Genomic DNA, 17,418 nt, shown 5'->3' with positions numbered 1-17,418 from the left:
TTAGCACTTCACTTCGCTCATGTTATTTTGCATTAAATTTTGGAAATTTTGGAAAAAGAGAGATCTGGTACCGGATTAGTAACTGACATCAGCAGATGCCTGGAGTTGAGGTATCTGATCAATATCACAGAGAAAAAGTTGGAAAGGTCCCTACAAAGGGGTAAGTGATGTTCTGAAACAGCTATTATAGGCAGTTTGATATTTACAGCAGCGGCATGTGTATGATGGTTAAAATAAACCACAGTGTGTGTTCATGGTAATGAGGGAACATCTCACCCAGTGCAACGGTGTGGCTCATTAACGTGTTGTTAATAGATTTTCTTCAGAGGGTTTGTTGACAATTAAAAAACACAGAATATTACCGGCCTCATCCTTTAAGGTCAGAATCGAGTTTTGGCGTGAAGGTGTGCAAGTTAACGTTGAGGGATTTCTCCCTCCCTCTGCTTCATTTTCTCCCATCCAAAACCAAACTGGTCTCCTCGGTCCCTTAACTCTCACGACTCTCTCACAGCAACAACACTCTGTATTTGCGCTTTCTCTTCCATAATTACTGTTTGCATTGTTCCTGCCACCACGGGACACACAGATAGACACAAGCAAAACAAGACTTAAAAGAGTCTTTCAAGAGTTGATTAGAATTTGGCAATTTTCTATCGGTCTTTAGAGCCAGTTATTGTTGGCTATTGTTCATACTTTATACTCCAAAGATAAAAACAAAGGGAAATCCTTTCCAGTATACTAACAATACACAAACTAATTGCTATGCAACCATGACTCTTAACCTGCTGCTGTTCCAAGAAGTAAAAGGTTGAGGTGTGACTGATTTCCTTTCAGGTATTATACAATCGAACTGCACTAATTCGGGATTCACAGGTGTCGTTGCCCACTAGATAAATGTATTTAGTGTATTTTTTTTGCAAACAAGTGAGTGACTTTTGCCAATTTTTAGTGAGGCTAGGAACCCTGCTTGTCTTTCTTCCTCCCCCTCGTTCTCTCTGTCAGACAAAACTCATTTTATCTTGTTAGTTTGTCAGCCATGTCGTGACTCCCACTACGCCAGAGTACACTCTCTCTCTCTGCACTCTCTCAATTATCGTGTGCTTTCTTGGCATTGCATGTAAATACATTTGCGTTGCCAAAGCATATGAGGGATAGTAGTGGATAAATTACAAAAATAAGCAATGGGGATACCGCTCCTGGCTTCAGCTCAGGTGGTAGAGCTGGTTGGCCGTTGATCACACGGTGGTTCGGTCCCTGGCTGCTTCTGTCCATGTGTCTCCATGTCTTTAAGCAATACACAGAACCCAAATTGCTCCCAGTGAGCAGGCATGTGAGTGTGCAAGTCACTGCACAGAAGCATCTGTTGTGTGAATGCAACATAAAGAATTGTAAAAAATGAACATTAATGGTTTAATTCACACAGTTCAGTTCGAGTTTCACTACTTCACTAATTTTTGGCGGTAACTGAACATGTAACAACTTACTTTTCTAAATTCATAATGCCCTTACAATTACTTAAATTACCTTTTTTCTACCTGAAAGTAGCAGTGGAAAACAAAATCGAGAAAAGTACCTGGCACCAAAAGCGAATTGAGTCGAGCAGATGCAGTGAAACCCGGCATGTGAACAGCTGGTGTATCCGTTGTATTTACTGTGTGACATTCTCTTAATAAAAAAGACTAAAGACAGTCAACAGTGTCACCTGACATGTTTCTCCTGGATACAAAAGTTAAATCCGTAGCAGTGAAAAGGAAGCAGCACTTGCACTTTGCAAACACATTAAATGGCCTCCAAATCCAACATGAATGCAGAGGCGATGTGCTCAGTTACTGTCACCTTTAGTAAGTGCTCTTTACATTCAGTCTTTCTTATGAAAGCATTTATGTCTCCTTGAGGTATATCAACACGATGAGTGCATTTCTCTCCTACTTACTCATAAAACATTTTTTTTTGTCACTAAGTAGATGATATGAAACTGACAACCGGGTGTGAATCGTGTGCTTGCATATGTGAAATTGCATCCTAATTAGAAATACAAATATTCAGAAAAACACTGCTTCGTAGTGCTGCTAGTGGTGAAAAAAATAGTGGAGAAAATTTAGACAAGAGGTTCTTCACGCTTAGGCAGAACAAGGGCAAAGGAAAAGTTTTAAAGATGAAAGAAAGAAAAAATAATTTATTTAAGCATATTGATTTAAAACTTGTTCTGCCCTCACAGGGCCTACATCGGGGGGAAATAGTTGTTGTGTGGCTGCAGTGTTTCTGTGTTCCCCCGACACAACAAGAAGATTTCATCATTAGCAACAGAAGTGCTTTTTCAAACTTACTCATGTAGCTCTAATAGTCTTGTATTTTGGATGTGCAGAAGAAATATTTCTTCATATTGGTATATTTTTCTCACAAAACCTTTATGTTTTTTTCTCTGTCTTCCCTGTCAGTCTCTACAGTGACAGACTACACACATATTCAGACAATAATAGACACTCAGACACATTCAAACACACACAGGCTGCGAGTCGCTCATGTCTGTGTCTTCCCCCCCGCACTGTCTGAACAACTGCGGGAATTTGAGTGAAACCTCTTTGCTCTTTTCTTTTCTCCTTCCAACAGAGAGATCGTTTTGTGAAGCTCCTGGATCAGCTGCACAACTCCCTGCGTATCGACCTCTCCATGTACAGAGTGAGTCTCTTCTGTCAGTCGCTGTTTTTCTTTTCTTCACCGCAGATCTATAACTTCAGTCCAGCCCTGCGACATTTAAGTTTGTCCCCATTCATTCACATAAAAAAAGGACGTGGTGGGTGGGTATGAATCTGAGCACAACAAGTCTTAACTTATAATCTTTTTTTAAAACAGAAAAATGTTTGTCTTTAACAAACATTTTACCACCCTCTGCTGTCATTTGGCTTCTTTATTTCATCCAATATGCTCTTGATGTTAAAAATTTCTTATCTCCACTCCTCAGATGTTGTTTATTTTTCTCTCTCTTTAGTTTATTTTGGGTTCACAACAGGTTTTTCATGTAATTCTTGTCTGGGCGGTGGTTCTGTCTTTTCACATTCATTATGACTGTAAGCTCTTAATCAGTTATGCAGTAAGAAATTAAAAGCTGAGTAAACTGGGAGCTCCATGTAATGGACATTAAAAAGGCACCTTGATTGAAAAAAGAATCAGTTGTAGAAGAAAAGACCTTAGCTATCCAAAGATACAAGTGAAGAAAGTGAAGTGTGTGTTTGTGTGTGTCTGCAGAACAACTTTCCAGCCAGCAGCAAGGCTCGCCTCCATGACCTCAAGTCAACAGTAGACCTTCTCACCAGCATCACCTTCTTCAGGATGAAGGTAGGAACAGAACATCAGTTCAACAATCACCGAATCATTAAAACCAAGCAACAAATGCATGCAACACTGCTTCACTGATTTTATTACAGAAGACATTTTTGAAAGCTGGCTTTCTTAAAGGTACTACAAGGAACTTTGATAACGTGTTGATTTTGGAGGGCTCTGTAGACAAAAGGCTTAAGACCTCCGTCTTAAGACCTCCAACTGTTGCTCACACTGGGCACGCCCTTAATTATACACAACTTTAAGCTTTAATATAATTTAAACCGGTGGGTTATATAAAAATTCACCCCTGTATGGTTGTCATGAGGTGGGCAATTACCTTTAGAGACCAAAATCGTTTTTTGCGCCCAGCTGTAAACCTGTTTATTTCTGCTGTAAAGCTGGGCATTTTAAATTGGGGTTCTGTGGGGACTGACTGGCTTTTAGAGCCAGCCTCCAGTGGTCGTTCACTGAATTTCTGGCACTTTGGCGTTGGCTTCATTTTTCAGGCCCATGCATTGCCAATTTTTACTTACATGCATTCAAAGTCAAAAAGGAAATGAAGTGTCTAATACTCAGATTTTCCTGGTGGAAGACCACCAGACAGCCACACCACATATTATCACGCCCTGCTGTGTAAAGTATTGCCTCTTTGTGGCCCCTAGAGCCTAGATCTGCCACTGTTGAGACAATATTTAATCATAAGATAATCGTAGCGAAGATAATCATACTCTAAATTCACACACTTTTATTTCTTAACCTCAAGTCTCCACTCAACTGTTACTGCAAAATGCCCCAAAACGTCAGTATTTTTTTGCAGACTGTGGTCCTTGTGAAGACTTTCATGGGGGCAGAAACGCCAGAGCAAACACACACACACAGTGTTGCAGAATTGATTGCAGCCCCTGACTAATGTCTCTCAGAGCGAGCCTGTGCTGTCGAGTTCAGGTCTGTTAAGGGAAGATTGATTCCAAAGTTGAGGACAGAGAAAAGGTTGTGGATCTCTGTGTGTCTGTTATAATATTTATTTTCTGTTCCAGTTTGTACTGAGGCAAAACAAGACTTTGAATCTCACTTTTGTCAATTTTTATCTGTTTATAATATTTCTTTTGATGTATTTTAATGACCTTTTCACAACTTGTCGTCATTTACATATTCTTTTTCCTGTTTTTCTGTTATGACGTTTTGTGGTTCTCTGATAGTCCAAACTGTCCAAACCTCATATGAGAAACTCAAAAATGTCTGGTTAGTTTATATATTCCTGACCAAAATGATAAGATAATGTCATATAATGTCATATGTCACTACATGGCTATCTGGTGCAGGTCTTGGAGCTGCAGAGTCCTCCCCGGGCCGCCAACGTGGTGCGGGACTGCGTCAAGGCCTGCCTGAACTCCACCTACGAGTACATCTTCAACAACTGTCTGGAGCTCTTCAACCGCCAGTTCCAGCCCGCCGTCCAGCCGGTGAGTCGCTAAGCATCGACACATTTTGAGCTTCTATAGTCGACGCTCTGGAGAAACAGGCCTGAAAGAAATGATTAAACTGCAACTGCATATCTTCATTACTTAGATTTTATTTCTCACTATGAGAATTTAATACAATAGATGTTGATTCCTATTTGACAATTAACCTTTAATTACTAGAAACCACAAAAATGGTGATGTCAGGGATCGCTACAGGAAAAGCCTGATAGAAAAAGTCAAAGACAGTGTGGTCAGTGTTGTGGTTACAGGCTCACCATAATTACCAGGCAGTAGTTCAACAGGATGAAACAGATGCAGCTTAGCCTGGCATCCCCAGACTGTGTTAGTCTGCCGATGCCAGGCTAAGCTGTTTTTGATTTCCAAGGGGCGCAGACCAAAATGCAACTGGACACGATTGGGTAGACCTACAACCAGTCAAAACAACCAACTTGAGCAGCAACCAATCAGAGCAGCAAAATGTGTGATGTAGTGCTGAGTGGCGTGCAGTTTGGGGCGTGCTTGCTGAAACATGAGCTCACAGATTCATCTGGATCCAGGAATCGATACAGCTGCTTATGGTTGGAAGAAACATGAAGTCATGTTTTGTTGCTGTCTTGGAGTGAGAACCATAGTTGATCCTGCCTCAGCAACAGTATCCTGAAAATTACACTGAGGATGAAGTAACTTCAGTAACCAGAGGCAATGTTACTGAAAGTCGCCTCAACCTCTGAGGGCCAGTACCAACGTATTTATACAATAAACTCTGCATGAATATTTGACGATATGCTAATGTTACCATGCTCACAGTTAGAACATTAACATGCCAACATTTAAGACGCAGTGTTTGGCAGGATGCTATGTTGGCACACTTTGTACCATCTTCTCACAGTTGGGTATTTAACTCTGCACACTTTCATGCTGCAAACTACAGTAAGTCACTTAATGACGTAAAACAGTTTTAGGGTCCTGGAGAGAACGTTTGACAAAGCCTATGACCATTTTAGATTACATAAATCAGGCAAAAACAAGATATGAATCTTTCTTTTTGCTTCAGTTCCTCCAAGTGCTCATATTAATCTCAGCACATACAGCACATGCTGACTTGGCTTTAATTGGTGCACTAATTAACTGAGTCTCTGTCAGCCAGAGAATTGTCTCCAGAACACTGAATATTTTTAACCATGCCCAGAAAGATTCATGTCTTAATGTGTCTAAACTCATTAAACCGGTCTCTGTTTAGTATAAATTAACAATACTGCATGATAATCAAGAAAAGTCTCTTTTCAACTTTACAGAGTGTGCAGAACATTGTCACATAAACATGGAGCCAGAATATGTAAAAAGAAGTCATCTCAGTACGGTGCAGGAATAATATTGTAATTATTGTTATAAAATATTCAGTGTGGATCATTCATCAAAATCACAACTGTTGAGCACTGAAACTTCTCTTTTTTGTGCAGCGGTTCATTTCATAACAGCATTTGTTGCTTATCACTTGTGCTGAACATCTGGCTGTGGACTCACCTTCTCATGAACACCTCGTGTCCGGTAAATAAACTCTTACATGCTGCATTTCACCTGCTTCTTTTTCTTTTTTTTCCTCTTGCAGCCTGAGCCAGAGAAGAAAAAGACGAAGAAGAAGAAGGAAAAAGCGGAGGGAGAGGAGGAGGATGACGATGAAGAGGAAGAGGAGGAAGAGGAGGAGGAGGAGGAGGAAGAGGAGGAGAAGAAAGAGGAGACCCAGCCGGAGGAGCAGGGTCCGAGCATCCAGAATCTGGACTTCTGGCCCAAACTCATCACACTCATCGTCTCCATCATTGAGGAAGACAAGAACTCCTACACACCCATCATTAACCAGTCAGTACTGAGTCTTAATCTGTGTCTTTTGTGCTTGGCTGATTTTAAAAATGGATGATTCAAAATTGACTGTTTTTTTTTTTTGTTTGTTTGTTTGTTTGTTTTGTTTTTTTTAACTTGACATTTTGGTTTTCAGGACCAAAAATAGATTTCTAGTATCATGTCATTTAAATTTGTTGCTGTTAGCTGTTTCCCTTAATGCTGTAAATACAGTAAGCTGATAAAATATTGGCTCCAAAAATTATTAATATCAATATGGTTTAATTAGTTTCAAGCTGCAAATGTCTGAGAAGACCCAGAGCTACTGTGTGTGTTTGTGGTGTGTTTGTGTCCTGCTCGGTTGCATGTTTGTGTGTATATCAAACTTCCTTAAAGCTGCAGCCGTCATATAATTTGAGCACACACAACAATGCAAAACCTTCAGTCTCTCTCTCTGCCACCTCAGGTTGCTCTGCTATGAAGCACAAAACATGCATGTGCTGGGCTTGAGGCAGAACATCAAGGGTGTGTTTAGTTTTTTTAAAAACATATTTAAATAAACCTCTCAATTAAATATTGTTAGTGGTATGCAATCATCAAAATTCTTTATTCCAACTGAAATTATAAAGACATAATATTGCCCACTGCAGCTTTAAGGATGCTCATGTTGTCTTCCCTGTGGTCCAACACATTTGGTGTATCCCTCAGACAGTTGAATACTGTGCAAAATACTGACTTACAGACGACTGCAGAGCAACTAATACCTTTCTGGTTTGTCTCCTGATCCTTGACTTCTTCTCTTTCAGGTTTCCTCAGGAACTCAACGTGGGTAAAGTCAGCGCTGAGGTCATGTGGATGCTGTTCGCTCAGGACATGAAATATGCCCTGGAGGGTAAGATTGTGTCTTCGTATACAGTTTGTGTGTGTGTGTGTTTATATATCTCTTGTGTTTATGTGTGTGTAAATGAGAGCCTTGCTGCTTTTTCCATCAACCCTCTTTCTTCTCTTCGTCATCGTCTCCTCCAGTTTTGCATAAAATTGACCACTACCGCTGGAACAATGGTGAGATTAGAGACAAAAATTACTTAGCTGATGACCTGATACAGTCAGAAGAGAGACAGATTCTGTATTTCTGCCTGTGTTCTGGCTTTTGACTGTATCTCACATTAGACTTGTAGAAGCCGTAGAAACTGTAGTATCCCGGCAGTATCCTGTCCAGCACACTGAGGCAGCTTTAACACTATAGAATTAGTTTGTTTGTTTTTAGTTGTAGACAAAATGTCCAGTCTGCTTATAAGAAAGTCCTAAAACCTGTAGAGATGCTGAGTTTTGAGTTAGCGCTCTGACCAAAAGTGTTTGGACAGCTGACTGGTCCTTTAGGAGACCCATCTCTAGATTTTTTATTTCGTGTGCAGTCTGCCTTCCAGCTCCACTAGTTTTGTGTTCCAACATTATTTTTCCATCTCCATTTGCTTTGTCAAACTTGCTTCTCTGTGAAAACTCAATGGTTTGTTTTGTAATTCTGTTGCCATCTCAGCTCCGACTACATTTCGCATCCGCAAAGTTGATTTCTACGCTGGTAAGACTCTGTGTGTGTGTGCGTGTGTGTGTGTGTGTGTGTGTGTGTGTGTGTGTGTGTGTGTGTGTGTGTGTGTGTGTGTGTGTGTATTTATAATTAGTCACATATAGCAAAGATTCACACAAGAATAATAGAGAGAGAGAGGAAGAGAGACAAGACAGAAAACTGAAATTTCATTTTGTTTTTATTTCACTGTGGTTGCTTACTATATTTTAAATGCAGAAACACCACTCAGCAGTGGCCTCACACTGATTTCATGGACTGCTAACTGCTGAAAAGTGGTGATGGCAGACTAGTTACCTTCTGTGCTGATGACCCACTTAGTTTTAAAATCAGCATACTGTTGTTTGGGGCATGACAGGTATGATTGCAGCACAGACAGATGCACGAAGTTTAAGGTAATTAGTGTAAAAGGTGGCCTTTAAAGAGACATTATTCTGGGAACCTCTGAAGGAACATTGTGTCTATGCCCTTGCTTTTGACTCCATTTTTTAATAATTTGTTGTTAGAAATAAACAGGACATACATGCTCATCATCTGTAATCACAGTAAATATGTTACTAAGTATAAATTATGAATATAGCAACATATTTCCATGACATAGGATGATTTTAGAACTACAGAAATACAGAAATGGCAGCGACTCCTCCACTACTTACTACTGTTTGTTGGTAATATTGGAATGATCCCATAATTGAAGCCCAAAATGAAATCAGACCTGGCCTCCAGAAATGCTCTCGTTCCTGTTTGTTGGTTCGAGTTACACAAAGAACCCTGATTTGATTTTCATGACAGTGAAGAATCTCACCACCGTGTCGAAGCTTTTTTCAAAATTACAGCCCGGTCCCGGCAAGTCACTGTGTTACTCCACTGCAGGAGTGTAATATTCGTCTCTCTGGCAAGTTCGAGGAACTTTTGGATCCTTTTTTTTATTATTGTTGTTCTCCACAATGAATTTTAGGGGACAGACTAAGGATAGATTTCCTCTCTGTTCATTTATTTATTGGCCCCTTCATCCGTTACCTTTGATATCAGATGTAATGCTGCCTAGAAGGTAGTAAAAACTTAAATTAATGATGTATCTCGGTGTTGTGGTCTGATCTGACCCAAAACAGGATGTGATCTGTTTCTCTGTGGGCTATGTAAAGATAGATATATACAATATATGTTACTCTTTCCCGATTATAAACTCACTTCCTTTCACGAAAAATGTAAAAGAGTCTTGGGTACAAATGAACATGCACACAAAATTTCACCACATTAGAGATGCAACTGCTTCAGCACGCCTCAAGAAATAAATCATGGTCGGGTTGTTTGTGTTTATATCAGTGTTTGTCTGTGTCATTTATACAGAACACGAGAAGCATAAGCTCTGTAAGACCGCTGACTACATGAACCTGCACTTCAAGGTCAAGTGGCTTTACAACGAGTATGTTAAGGACCTGCCCGCCTTCGCAGACGCTGTGCCTGAATACCCTGCGTAAGACACACACACACACACATACACACACACACACTTTGCAGTCACTCATTATCGCACTCTTCCCCTGTCTCCCCCAGACAAAAGAGAGCTCATCTTGATTGATAATTTTTCACTGAGATTTTTTTGTTGCTGCCTTTATGATGAGCACTCCTCAGTGGTGTGGACACTAGAAATATGGTTGACAGAATAATGGTAATAATTATAATACATTTTGATATAGCACCTTTCACAACAAAGTCAGTGGTAACAATGAGTAAAACCAGTAAATTAAAAGAAAAGAATGCCACAAACTTTAATAAGAGAAAATGAAACAAACAAATTAAATACAGAAAAACCTCAGATAAGACATAATAGAAAAGGATAATTAATAAAAGGAGTTTCTGAAAAGGACTTAAAAGGTTTATGAATCTACAAGCTTCAGAACTTAACAGCAAAACATTTGCTTCATTCTTTGTCAAAGCAACACTAAAAGAAGAGTCTTGTCCAGGAGGTTTTCTGCTGTTTCTTGTATAAACTTCCTGGTTTGTCAAAAAGCAGCTCTGTTTCTGTGTCTTGTTTTGTTCCAGGTGGTTTCTCCAGTTTGTCCTGGCCTGGCTGGCTGAGAACGAGGAGGTGTCGATGGAGTTCATGCACGGGGCGCTGGAGAGAGACAAGAGAGAAGGGGTGAGTCAAAGTTTCTCAGCACAGCATCTATCCTCCATTATTTAAATGCTGTTTATGTTTTGTTTACTTTAAAAACCCAGGATTTTATCAATTCTCATTTTCATTATTTTCAACAGTATAATGATTGCTAAATATTATAATATTATCATATTGTTTTACTAGACTACTACTATAATCACATCACATAATGGGTTACATATATATTTATTTTTTATCTAATATACTCCATCACTGCTTCAGAGTACTGGGCTCTGATCACTGCCTCCCATACAAACATACAAACATGCACACATACACACACACACACACACACACACAAACACAGTCATTACCCACAGAATCTACTTGATCCAAGCTGATTTCTATTCCCAGACTCTTTTCCATATCATACATGTATACATCATTGTAACTGCTGTGTCTTATTGTCTGTATGTGTTGCATGGCCATTATGTCTATCTTGTTTTTGTCCCTTTTTTTAATCACGCTCTCTCACTAATTAAAAGAAAACTTATTTACACTATTTAAAAAAAAACAATGAACAATCAGGTGAAAATGAGGTTTTAAAAAAATGCTATTTGCAGCACAGACTGTGACAATTTATTGGCCGTCTGAAAACAGTGAGGTGAACTGTTATGCTTTTTCCTTCTTGTGGCAATATTCAGCATCTTGCTGTTACTAGGCAACACATCACAACTGTCAATTATTGATATTTTCTTGTGTGGCAGAAAATTACACAAAACTAATGGCAGAGGCTCAAAAATATAGTCATAAAAGACAAACAAACCAATTTACCAATTTCATCAAGCATAGTTTTGAGTCAGATTGCTTTGGGCTACAACTCAGGCATCATTTCTTTGGTCAGTTTTCAATTGCACTTCGGCAAAATGTCATAATTAAAACTATGCTGATTTAGCTATTAGCAATTCCTGGTTATAATGTACCCATGAACGTACAGAGGACTACCACAACATTACTTTGATACTGCAGAAGTCTGAAAATGTGACGTTCTGGAGTTATACAAAGAAAAATATAATTTCCAAAAACATTCATGATTGTTTATCCATGATGGACATCAGAATTAATACTGAATCATTGAGTTATGACTCAGAGAAGAAGGAGTGCACTATGGGTCAAAGTGTCTGTCCCTCTCACCTGACACAGTCTCTTTGCCTCACATCTCTTCCTCTGGAGGGATGTAGGTCAATATAATGAACGTGCCTACACATAACACCCCCTCAGTAAAGTCATGTGTATGTGTCCATGTGTAATAAAAGAAGCACAGTGGTGTCAGTAACTATATACAGCATGTTTTTCTTTACCAATTTTACCAATGATCACTTGTTACAGGAGCAATCAATAGTCTCCCTGGTGGAAGAAAATGTAGCATTCGGTTTTGAAGTTTCAATTTATTGTTTCCTGTGAACAGAAAGATTTCGTCACCAGACACCAGGATTTAATTTAGGTGAACAGGAACAATGTGCAGGCTTCTTGATTAGAGGAGATGAGACATTATGTTTGTGATCTAAGCTATTATGACTTCTTGCATAAATGTAATAAATTTGCTTACAAGGAGGAGGAAATTGGAGATGGGATAATACAGGCATTTCATCCTAGCGTGCTTTGGATTGTTTTTTAATGAGGCTTGCATTTTGATTTTTTTTTTTTATTGAGACTGTGATTCATCCATGCAATGAGCACAGTATACCTGAAATGTCAAGAGGGCACCTGTCTGTGATTAACAGAAACACCCAGCAGCACTTCCATTCCACTGTCTTTGTATTTACTATTTGTCAACTGTACTCGGTGTTATTGACTCTGAGGGCCTTATCTTACACCCAGCACAAACCTGTTGTGCAGGAGGATTTGCTATATTACACTGACGCAGTGGCCATTTTTTGCCACATCTGCAAGATAGCAAATAAACTTGCACCTGGTCTGTGCAGCCATCATATAATACCTTTCATTTATATTAAACAGTCTGTGCATGTGTATAAAATTATTCTCACTAATAAGGAATTATTTTTATAACTATAAAGGCCAGTAAATCTCAATAGACCTCCAAAGTGTGCATGGGACAGGATTGTAGCTGTCAGGTTGTCTGTAACAGATCAGTCACATAACAGCTGGAGCAGCTGTACTGTTTTTGTCTGCATGTTTATTGGGATCCAGAAGAACAAGGTTTTAAAACTTATGATCTTATATTGTTGTATCTGACCACGAGAGCAGTTGGAGCCAGGAAGAAATCGGTGCATGTACTTCTGTCAGAGCCTGATGCTGGTTTGATAACCTGTGTGTTATTTTGGACACGGGTTGAAGCTGCACCTCAATCTGGCTCAGGTGTATGTTCAGTCAGATTGAGGTGTATTTTTGCGGCCAGTCTCTCCTCTTCCTCGTTCCTCACTCATCTTCCCAGCTCCTGCCCACCGGCTCCTTCTACAGGAGCTTCAGCGAGCGGAGCTGCTTAACAATGATGGACTTGATGAATTATAAAATATAATTTCAGAAAAGGGCAAAGTCTGGCACCGACTGTTATTGAAGCACAGAGCAAGAAGGGATGGGACTGTCAATTAATACTGCTGAATGTTAACATGTACACTGTCTTGCAGTTCCTGATTGTGATGAAAAACTGATATAACTGGTTTATTTTTTCATAAAACTTTAGAGCAGAACCAAATCTAGATCATCATGTAACAGGTACTGCATGTCCATTTGTTGGTGCTCTCAGCAGCTGAAAGCTCAGTGAAACCATATTTTTCTGAGTTGCTCTTGGCTTTGTCTGAGTGGAGCCAAAGTAGAGCAGGAGTAGAAGAACTGCACTGTAAAAATGAAAGCTTTCTACAATAGTGACATCCCCAACAGAATGAAAGACAGCCTCAGCCTTGTGACCTTTTGTTCACCTTCTTTTCGAAGGAGGCTTCGATTCATTCAGGTGCAGCAGAGCTCTGCTTTTGGACAGCCGGTCCCAGATTACCAGAATGATGGACAAGTGTTGTCTCTTGACCTCCTGATGGTCCCGGTGCTGCACTTTATCTTCTGGGAACTCTTCTGTTGCTCTGGGAGTTTTTAGAAGCTTGTGGGTCAGGGCTAGTACTGAAAACTTGGACTGAAAGTATAATTTTGAGGCACTTCAAATGTTTTTTCTTGGTTATTAAACAAGAATTTTTTTCTTGTACAGTGGCCATGCAAAACTGATCTGGTTCTCCGTAACTCAGGGCACTTTAAGATCAGCGCTCTCTTACTCACAAACTTCATGGCACACCATGTTTTCCTCATTGAGGGAATTATTTTCACTGTGGCCTGTAGGTGGTTGTGCTCCCTTTCGTCTCTCTTGCAGTAATCACAGCAGACTTCATTTTATATTTACTCACACTGATCATGAAGTACACAGTAGAACTGCTGTGTTACAGAGCAATCTAACACTAGTGTGTGTTTGGCAGCCACAGCTCACCTTGCCAAAATTCATCAATCAAAAGGACTGAATTTTTATTGTGAAGTAGTTAAGTTTGTCTGAACATGGCCTAAAAGTGATGGGGACAGTTAAATTTAAGATGCAAACAATTAATTCCAATTAGCAAATAGCTTCAGAAGACTGGTTCAGGAAAAATGTAAGGTTTGCTCTTCTTTCAGCCGTCTTTCTTTGACGTTAAGTAAGAAAAGTCACATGGCTTTGATCAGTTTGTAACGATCTAATATGTTCAACAGTAAGAACTGGGAAGGGACAATAAACTCACAGCCTGCAGATTGATGCTGGGGTGGAGTTCTCCTCTTTTTAATGAACTGATGCAACTGTCCCCACCCCAAGCAGCCATTACATAGCTAACTGTTTTAGCATGTAGGCTTGAAGGTAGCATGACTGTGAACATCAAATGAAACAATCGAAATGGCTATTTAATGATATCAAAAAAAAAAAGCAAAAAATATTCTTGTTAAAAAAGATGTTGCCGCCTTCTCTCTAAATCTGTTTTGAGGTTGTAAAAAGCCACTTCTCCTGTGAGCTCAGCAAGTACATGGCAGTGTAGGAGGTGGATGACATGACCACATCATTTTTTTAACTGGTCAAACTGACAGCGTTACGACTATCCCTGGCACTGACAGATTTAGTGCATCGCTAAACACTGAAAGGTTGCACTGGATGAATGTTGAATACACCATGTGAGTGTAACGGCAGGCTCGAGTCAGCTGTCAAATGTAGCTCGCAGGCTTAGATTCATTTCTGAAACATCAGAAAAATGCTGGAGGGATGTTTCCATATATTGACTATCAGAGAATTTATTTTATTTCACTCAGCATACATATTCTCCACCTCTTTACTGTCTTAAGTAGCCTGGTGGCACAACTCTTTTAACTCCATTAGAGACAGATTTTATTGAAGAACTGTTAAGTGCTTATTGCCCCCCTTTGGCTCTTAAAGAACCAGCCATGGCTCCATCTTGTAGGTTTCTAAGAATAAGAGAAACAGATCACGGGATACAACAGCGGGACTTAGTCACTTGGGAAATATGTTCTCTTAACTACCACAAACTACCACACCAACCCTCTGGGCACCATTTCCATTTCCATTTGAGCCATTTAGCAGATGAATTTATCTGCAGGAACATATGATTAGTACAACAGTTCAATAAGGCCTGTATTCCCAGTTCAGGACCAGCATTTCAAGTAAATGATGATGACTGTAATGAGCAAAGTGCCCTGAAATCTGTGGAGTAATTACACAAGAACAGCTACTGTTGCTAGAAAAAGAAATAAGAATTGTTATAGTTGTTATTTAGTAGAGAAGGAGAGGATGTATGAATCAGTAAGGAGGAACAATACCACTTGAAAACAGCAGAATGAAGATGGAGAGATACTTCAGTTGTTTTGATTAAAGAAAACAACACCGGCTGTCTAAAATTTTGCAATTTGTTTTCTTCTCCCTCCGCCTGCAGTTCCAGCAGACGTCAGAGCACGCGCTGTTCTCCAGCTCGGTGGTGGACATCTTCACTCAGCTCAACCAGAGCTTCGAGATCATCAAGAAGCTGGACTGCCCCGACCCCACGGTGGTGGGCCAATATAACCGACGCTTCGCCAAGGTGAGATACACGCTGCTGCACCAACATGAACATAAGCAGACAACATGTTACCCATATACTGTAAAATAAGAGTATGAAAAAAAAAACGCTTGGCTCTTTCTTGGCTGGGCAGTATATCAATATGATATCATTAAAACAGGAAGGATTTCGATACCAAAATATCTGAGTTGCAGAGACTTTTTTTTCCTGCATTCTGGTGACTTTCAAATAAAGAAAATAAATTAATACTGCCGGCTACAAAGCACACTGCAAAAGCATTAATTTTACTTTTAATTATAAGGAAAGAATGCAGAATAATTAATCCTTGTAACGTGGACTTGCATAAATTTCTGGCATAAACTAATATTCATCAGCTTTCTTTTTTTTTGCCCCTGCTCCTAAAAGAAAATTGAAGCAGCAGATTTTACCAAATGCATGCCCCTTTCCTTTAAAACTTTCGTTATGAGACTTATTAGGAAGCCTGGTTTGGTTCGGTGTAGCTATATTGTTGTCTGGGTGGAAACAGTAGACTTTTAGAGTCATATAGGGTTTATATATGCTCTACAGTCACAGACATAGGTTGTGATATTGACAAGGAGAAAAAGGTGTGAAAATTTGTTCAAAATTGGTAGAAATAGGAGAATCATGATCTTGGGAGGAAATAGGGAGACAGTGATGAAAAATAGCAAGTATAACTGGCATAAGTGTTGTCTTTTCCTGGTTTCACAGGTTGTATTACTGACTGTTGTAGCTGTTCTATTATTTGCCTTTACCCACTAACTCTGGTTTGGTGGAAATAAATTCTTAATTCACTGTGTTATATGTGAAAATAGTCGTCTGGCCAACAGCAGTATCTGTCAAGTGAGTAACATACTCAAAAACTCACATTTCTTTAGCTGTTGTTAAAAAAAACATGCCAACAAAACCTTCTAGCTCCAACTAAGCCCCGCCCACAAAAAAGTGTTATAATGTTTACCAACAGGATAGGGGTCTACTAGGACAACACAACCCCCAGAGAACAAGAGTGCATTTTATTGAAAAAAAAAATGAATTAATGTAGTTTTCACAATATGCACAGTCATCTTCTGGGCCAACAGGCCAGTCCTCTGAGTTACAAAAAAATCTCTTCATGGTGCAGCTGGAAAGATTGAGTCATCCTAAAAGCTTTACTTACACAGCTCTCTCGAATCTTTTGTGCCTTTGACATAATGACGTATGAGTGTCAGGTATTTGTTCGTGAAATACAGTGTGATGTTTTGTCATTAAAACCATTGATATCATATTTTTTCTTTCAGTTTAATGCACAGCGGTTGCTTTTAGGCATAGCCATTAAATCTAACAAACCTTTCTCTGCAGAAGAGTTGTGTGCACTTATATATGAGCGTGTGTGTGTGTGGTGTTATGGCTCGATCAATATGGGACTCATTAAATAAAGAATGGCTAATGTAAGCCATCACTCTGTGCTGTCCATCTCTGTCCCCAACCTCTTGGCTGCCTTTTCATTTTCTGCAGCTCCACTCATGTTAATCTCTCTCTACCTTTTCATCTCCTCCGTCTAGTTTGTTTTTCATCTGCTCCTCTACCGTCCTGCCACCTTGTTCATCCGTGCAATCTCCATCTCTTGTTTTTTTTTTAAATATTTTTCCATCCATATCTGCCTTTATTTCTATTTTCTTTCCATAGATCATCCAGTCTCTCTTCTTTCTGTCTCTGTGTCACCCTTCAATTTCTTATTCTTTCTATCGTCTCACGCCTCTTTTCCTTTCTCGTCTGCCTCCAGGCCAGCTCAGTTATAGTTCATTTTCATGTGTGAGATGACAGTTAAGACAGAGACAGCAGCAGAAAAGGGTAAAGGCACAGACAGGGTTGCACAATAAGAACAAAACATCCTAAGTAATGCAGGCAGCCATCAGGCCACATGTTTAATGCAAGAGCGTAAGAGGGCCATCTGGCTGACTCAGCACAAACAGGGAACTCTCTCACAGCGAGCCCGAGACGCTGTGTAGTAACAGGCACAGTTTTTGT

At 39.7% G+C, this 17,418-nt stretch overlaps 1 protein-coding gene across 2 annotated transcripts in view; it reads left to right on the top strand.

Moving 5' to 3' along the window:
- The window catches only part of LOC146320094 (protein unc-13 homolog B-like), a 79,542-nt gene that overhangs the window by 35,673 nt on the left and 26,451 nt on the right, over positions 1-17,418 (top strand). Inside the window, exons 14-23 of one of the 2 annotated variants that reach the window (XM_084728222.1) lie at positions 2,611-2,679; positions 3,247-3,336; positions 4,644-4,784; positions 6,394-6,641; positions 7,427-7,512; positions 7,647-7,682; positions 8,158-8,199; positions 9,553-9,679; positions 10,249-10,345; positions 15,271-15,414. In XM_084728222.1, the coding sequence (XP_084584348.1) occupies positions 2,611-2,679; positions 3,247-3,336; positions 4,644-4,784; positions 6,394-6,641; positions 7,427-7,512; positions 7,647-7,682; positions 8,158-8,199; positions 9,553-9,679; positions 10,249-10,345; positions 15,271-15,414 (1,080 nt within the window). The remainder of the gene's footprint in view (positions 1-2,610; positions 2,680-3,246; positions 3,337-4,643; positions 4,785-6,393; positions 6,642-7,426; positions 7,513-7,646; positions 7,683-8,157; positions 8,200-9,552; positions 9,680-10,248; positions 10,346-15,270; positions 15,415-17,418) is intronic. The other variant, XM_084728221.1, reaches the window with a different exon arrangement.

This window comes from Lutjanus erythropterus, chromosome 10 (assembly GCF_056507025.1).
Source record: "Lutjanus erythropterus isolate fLutEry1 chromosome 10, fLutEry1.hap2, whole genome shotgun sequence".
In the NCBI taxonomy this organism is placed as follows: Eukaryota; Metazoa; Chordata; class Actinopteri; order Lutjaniformes; family Lutjanidae; genus Lutjanus; species Lutjanus erythropterus.
Note: the sequence above shows the minus strand (reverse complement) of the source record. Positions and strands in the feature narration are given on the sequence as shown.